The sequence below is a fragment of the Poecilia latipinna genome, unplaced genomic scaffold (assembly GCF_001443285.1).
Source record: "Poecilia latipinna isolate Pla-1442-1.1 unplaced genomic scaffold, P_latipinna-1.0 Scaffold1430, whole genome shotgun sequence".
NCBI lineage: Eukaryota > Metazoa > Chordata > Actinopteri > Cyprinodontiformes > Poeciliidae > Poecilia > Poecilia latipinna.
Genome location: NW_015114046.1, coordinates 199080 through 205240, shown reverse-complemented (window position 1 = coordinate 205240; position 6161 = coordinate 199080). Strand labels below are relative to the sequence as shown.

Here is a 6161-nt window from a genome sequence, read left to right as displayed (position 1 = left end):
ATGTATCTAGCGCACTCTGCACTCATAATTAGTTATAGACAAACAAGAAGGAAGTAGTTAAGAGTTACGTGAAGGAAAATAATTAACTCGGTCCTCATGTTTGACACCTGACAGGTATAAACGCTATAGTGAACTGCTGTTGTCTTAGTCCATCCATTCAGGGCCGTGCAGAGACCACTAAAGGGGCAGGTGCTCAAGCACCAGATGTCATATATCTCTTCTAATTTGTAATTACAGGTACATGTCAATAAATTAGAGAATCAAGATCATTCATTTCAATGTTTCAAAATTTACATGAAACACAAGGATCTCACAAAAGTATACACCAGACACTTTTGTATTCAGTATTTGTGGATTCACCCATTTGCAGATTTTTCAGTGGAACATAACTTTAAATTACTTCAGGAAAACCATCCTATCCAGATTGTCTTTTTTGTAAAGTTTGAAATTCATAAAATTTCACACATTAAAATTTTAAAGAAATGCAGCTTAGGAAGATATGTAAATACCAGGGCAACTTGGCTTTCTATTGGCTGGCGTTTGCAAAGCAGTTATTGTAAGAGTAACGTTTCTCTTCCTTGATGCTGATTGGCTGTACGTGCAAGAGCATGAGTTGGATCTGATGACCCAATACAAAATAACTACAGTCAGAAACCGATAGTTGTTTTGTCAGTCACTTTATTAGTATTTTTGATCAATAGCTGTTTGAAAATCTTTATTAATAAATCAATGCAGTTAGGAAAAAAATATTTTATTGTAGAAAAACATTTTCACTTTTTATTTTAGAACAGGTAACTTCATCACATTAAGGTAATTGACAATTTTCCGATGTAGTAACAGTGAAAAATAATAATCAAAGGCAAAAATAAACTTGGTCAGCACTTTAAACATTCAAATACTGAAGGCACTTGAAGTAACAGGCACAAAAACATCACATTGGTTTGATTATTAAAGCAATAAATCACCTTTAAAAATGACCTGCAGAAGAGCATTATTTAATATAGAAGACATTGGTTCATTATTAGATTCCTGAATGGTAACGTTGCTAAAATATGTAAATAGCAAGAAAGTTTGACTTCTCTCATTAGACTAGTGTTTGGGTTTTAAACATGAGCTGCCTGCAGGTTTTTCACCACGGCTGAACTTCCTTCTCAGAGACGAACCTCCCATGGGGTTCAGCTGTTCCTGCCGGAAGCAGAGCCAGGTACACCGGCGTGACGGCGCCTTCGTCTGGAGACTTGGGGGCTTTTGGACCAGCCATGTCTGTGCGCACCCATCCAGGACAGCAGGCATTGAGCAAAATCTGAGTTAAGGTAAAACACAAAATTCATCTTAGCAGTTTGACATTCCTAAACACAGAGAGAATTAAAATGATCATGAAAAAATAAAGTCAAAGTGAGATACCCCGTCATTTGGCCTCTCCTTAGACAGACGACGAGCCAGGATCATGGACAGTGTCTGAAGGCACACAGAACAGAAATACCTCAGACGGAGAATTTAACTCTTTACTGTTTATGAACAGAACTCCAAACCTACTAATAATCCGAAAAGTAAAATGAGGTAATTTTATTTAAATAGCACATTTTCAGCAACAAGACAATTCCAAGTGCTTTACATGAATTAGAAGGAAATACAACAAAACAACAAACCAAAGGAAAGAGCAAAAGAAGAAAAAAGAAAAACAAAAACTATAGCCCCATATATATGAATAAGTAATCCATGATTTCTAGGGGTTTCTCTGAATTCTTGTTCTGATAATACTGATCTAATGTAGTTTCTCTAGATAAGCCAATAGGAGTTTCTCTGGATTCTAAGTTTGCTCTAATTCATGAAGTAGATGCTCCTATTTTAAGTATATGTACGCCATAATTTATAAGCTATAAAGAGTTTCTATGGATAATAATAAGCTTAGTATTAGTCTAAAGCAGAGGTTCCCAAACTGTGGGGCGCGCCCCCTGGGGGGGGCGCCGTGTTATTGCAGGGGGGGCGCGGGAAGCCGTCTGGATGAAAAAAAAAACAAAAACATGAACACTGTATGCGCTGGGTTTTTACCTTAGAATGGCCAACTCTGTTATAACTATGTCAATTTGATACAGTAGAGGCTTCCACACTTCCCATATTTGTGTCCTCTGTCACTTTTATCAGCAGTTAAAACTGTTTAATCTGTTGTTAACATGTTGTAACCTGTTTTTCCGAGCCGCCTTGAAATGCAACATGAGTGCTATGACGCTCGCGCTGGGTTTCCACCTGTGAAGGAGACCTGCTGCTGCTGTGGAGCTACGTAGGTTTGTGTTAGAATCACGGCAGCAAACCAGCAAAACGCAAAGAACTTTTCACAGTTTTTCCCTCCAAACTAACCGACTGAGTTGAGTAAAGCTGTTGGATGCAGGTAGTGTTAGTTAAAAGATGACTAGCTAATATCAATACAGAACCTTAAGCTTAACAAGTACCTTGTAGGCTACCGGAGTTGGTGTCTATTTTCAGCTACGTACATTCATTTTGCCCCCAAAAAAGTCGATGCCCCCCTTAATGCGTCGTTTCAACCAGACAGCCATTTGTAATCCATAGGGGGGACCCAGAAAATGTTTGGAAACCACTGGGGGGGCGCAGAAGAAAAAGTTTGGGAACCACTGGTCTAAAGTAATAAGTGTTGGTTCTCCTTGTTTGATTCTATAAAGTAGATGGTTGTAAATGTTGATCTAAGGTAATGAATTAGTTTCTCTAGATGAGCTTCTCTGGATTATAAGTTTGTTCTATTTCTACAGTATATAATCTAAATGTTCCTGTTCTGGGCTGCTAAGCAGAATAAGAATAGCTTGCAAAAGATCCAAGAACCTGAGACAGTTGACAGTAATTGACTGGTTTAAGTGGATGCTTAAGTGTTCTGTCACCTAAGGACTACGGAACACCAAACCTGCCATAACAACGAATAAATACAGAAATAAATAACTAGCTTAGTGAATGACTTACTTCCCCAGTAAAAAGCATAACAAATCATTTAATGTATAAATGCAACAAAATTAAAAAAAAAATTATTCCATAATAGCTCATAGTAGAAATTTAGATTTGTACTTTAATCCAAATATTATAATTTATCTCCATGTTCTTATTCTCCATTAACAAATATTGTTTCTTGGCTTTTTAGCAAATTTGACTTTAATGCTATATTGTTTCTTTCCAGCTCCTTTATTTCCTTACAAATATATTTTTTTTTCTTAAACATTCTCTCTGTTAAGTTCACATATCTGCTTTTGATGCTTAATTCCAATTTTTGGCTGCCATTCAATTTTTTTGTGTGCGTGTGTGTGTGGTCGTTCATACTACTAAATAAATGTGACCACAACCAGACTTCTTTGTGAACGTTTTTCAGCTCCAAAACCCCCTGATGCTCAGAAGAACGTTGACGTCACACAGCAGCACATTGATTGTGGTAGTGATAATAGCTGCCGCTGTCTACAGATCAATTTTAAAGCTAATGAGCAGTTGAAGTCGACAGTATTGTCACAAGACTATAAACAAAAGAAGGAAGGAACATTGACTTTTAGAGCAGAGTTATGACATCTCAACTAAATGATGTAAAAGTCGGATAAAATGTGAAGTGACTGTTTTGACTGCTGAAATTTGAAAACTATCTGATATGCATCTGATTTTGGACCACATATGGAAGTGACACAAATCACATTTTTGGGAGGGTGAAAAGATCGCAATTTGGCTGTTCAGACTACGATTAAAAAGTCGGGTTTGGATCTGATTTGCCCTTGGTGTGAACTTAGCCTAATTTGTCTTTTCCATTGCAATGTGAAAACAGAGGGAGAAGCTCTTTGGAACAGCGTCCCCTATGGGCAGAGGTCCAGCTTGTCAGAAGTACATCCTTAACTCAATCATGGTCGCCTGGTTTTGATAACGTGGTAAAAAAGTCTAACTTCTCTCATGTTGTTGCTAATCAACTTTGGTGTGTTGAGGATTTGACATTTTAAGGAACCTCAATGTTAAATTAGCATCTTTAAACATTTTTAATAATTCTTGATTTATCTGAACCCAAAGCAGCCCATAGCAGTTGATCTACATTGTGCAAATAAAAATCTAGAATTTATGATAAACAACTTTGTTCTACATAGAAATAAAAATATTCAGAAAAGTGCCTTTTATGTTAAATATTTTAATAATGCCACAGCTACAAATGAAGTACAAAAGAAATGTCAGCTTGCAGTTCTCCTTTAAGAAGCAAAACTGGTTCTACGTAACCCTCAGGTCATATTAGTTGGAAATTAAAATTTATTTCAAGATCTGTAACATTTAAATATGAAATATGTAACAAATAATGAATACCATTTCATAGCTCTGTAAATCCTACCGTCAGACCAGTTTTCGACACTCCGTAGGCTGTATCCGGCCAGCCATCTTGCTTGTGTTCGCCCTTTTTGGCCGCGTCAACAAATCGCTGCATCAGTACCGCCAGCTCGTCCTCTGTGATGTCGTCACTACGGAAACGCTGCTGGAGTTCTGTACTGCACTGGTTCAGAGTGCGGGAGCCAACAAAGCTGGAAACATTCACAACACGACCTAAGAAAGAGAGAGGACATCAAAAACTATGCACAGCATAAACGTAGTGTAAGAAATCTATGTTCACATAGATATGAATAAATACGTCATCAAAAATATCATGGCAAGCTTCTGAAAACACCATCGAGAACAATATCAATATTACCATAAGGGTCCAAAAATAGACTGTGGTGGAAAACTACTATAAGTTAACATCTGCTGACCATGTTTTATGAAATGCTTATGAACTCTCACCAAAAGACCTATTTGGGTTACATGTACAAGGTTGGAAGTTGTTTCCCACAGCTGCATGAGAACCAGACTGTCTCACCTAATTGTTTTGAATTCCTTTATCCTCGGTAAAAAACTCATGTGTTGTCTCTGCCTGGCAGAGCTTTTCATCCAGACCTGCTTCATGATTGACTGTGCACAATTCATAAATAAACCTGATTGAGTGATTTTTCCTGAACAGTGCTTGGTAATATTTTTTTCCACAACAAGACCCTTGAGGAACTCCATATGCTATGTTTCATTTAGTTTTTTAAAATGTATTGTTTCATTTATAGATATTTCATGCCTGTCCATTTTCTCTACAATCTATTTAAAGGTAAAATAGATATGACATAGGGAATCTCAGCTGAAACTAGATGACACAAGTAAAAGAGAACATGTTTTTAGAATCTAAAAATATATATATTTATTTTTCCCCCCTTTTATTTATTTAAATATTTTTCTTCAGTTTTAGTTATAATAATTTGTACTGATTAAAGAGTTAATTTGATTAACATCTTCAAAATCAAATATGAACATTTCCCCAAAAACTTTTTGGATTTTTTTCCACCAAATTATTGACAGAATGATCAGAAACCTGTATCAAAATGGAATGAGATTTGACTCTGTACCTCCAGCTTTGATGAGAGGCATGAAGTGAGTCAACATGTCTTTGGTGGCGAAGAAGTTGGTCTTCAAAGTGACCTCAGCCTGAGTCCCAAACGGAGCTGTGTCAGCCACTAAAGAGTCAACATGATGTTAGAGTCAGGTATGAATCAATTCAAAAGCAAAAACAGACCATTATTATAAGCCCAATTGGAAAATAAATCAATTACATTTGTATATTACATGGATATATGTAATATATCCATGTGGTGACTGTGTTTTCACCACATGTGATTTACCTTTGGAGTAACTACAGGTATGTTTCCATGTGAATTTAATTCACAGACATTTGATCTGCATTGTTCCAAAGCTACCTTTGAAAGCTATCCCAGCGTTATTGATGAGGATGTCCACTCCTCCGTACTTCTCCTTGAAGAAAGCAGCAGCTGTTTTAATGCTGTTCAGGTCGTTGATGTCCAGCTGGTGAAACAGGGGCTTCAGCCCCTCCGAGGCCAGAGACTCTACGGCCGCCTGACCTCGACCACTGCAAAACATTTCCATTCATTTTACAGTCAAACATTGGAAATGCAAGATATCTACACGTTTAGCTGCTAAACGGACCGATCTCAGCTTACACCTAGTGACGAGGGTTTTACATACAAAACTTTTCAAGTAGGCCTGTCACAATAATACATTTTGCTGAGCGATTGTCTAAAAAAATATTGCGATAAACGATAATATTG

The 6161-nt window shown here is 37.0% G+C and overlaps 1 protein-coding gene across 1 annotated transcript; it reads right to left on the bottom strand.

Moving 5' to 3' along the window:
• Nucleotides 1–660: 660 nt before the first annotated feature.
• On the bottom strand, nt 661–5995 carry LOC106962563 (carbonyl reductase [NADPH] 1-like). The gene is made up of 5 exons (XM_015057036.1): nt 5793–5995; nt 5445–5552; nt 4355–4563; nt 1405–1458; nt 661–1303 (listed from the first exon to the last, which is right to left on the bottom strand). Exons 1-5 carry the CDS (start codon nt 5977–5979, stop codon nt 1130–1132), a joined length of 732 nt encoding a protein of 243 aa, XP_014912522.1. The 5' UTR covers nt 5980–5995; the 3' UTR covers nt 661–1129.
• Between the last annotated feature and the right edge of the window lie 166 nt (nt 5996–6161).

What these genes read in the sequence shown, in the direction of transcription:
- LOC106962563 (XM_015057036.1), bottom strand. Translation starts at nt 5,979, where the DNA reads ATGGAAATGTTTTGCAGTGGTCGAGGTCAGGCGGCCGTAGAGTCTCTG. An exon ending in GCCTCTCATCAAAGCTGGAG is followed by an intron (nt 4,564 to 5,444) that starts GTACAGAGTCAA and finishes TCTCTTTCTTAG; the next exon opens with GTCGTGTTGTGAATGTTTCC. An exon ending in TGTCGAAAACTGGTCTGACG is followed by an intron (nt 1,459 to 4,354) that starts GTAGGATTTACA and finishes GTGTGCCTTCAG; the next exon opens with ACACTGTCCATGATCCTGGC.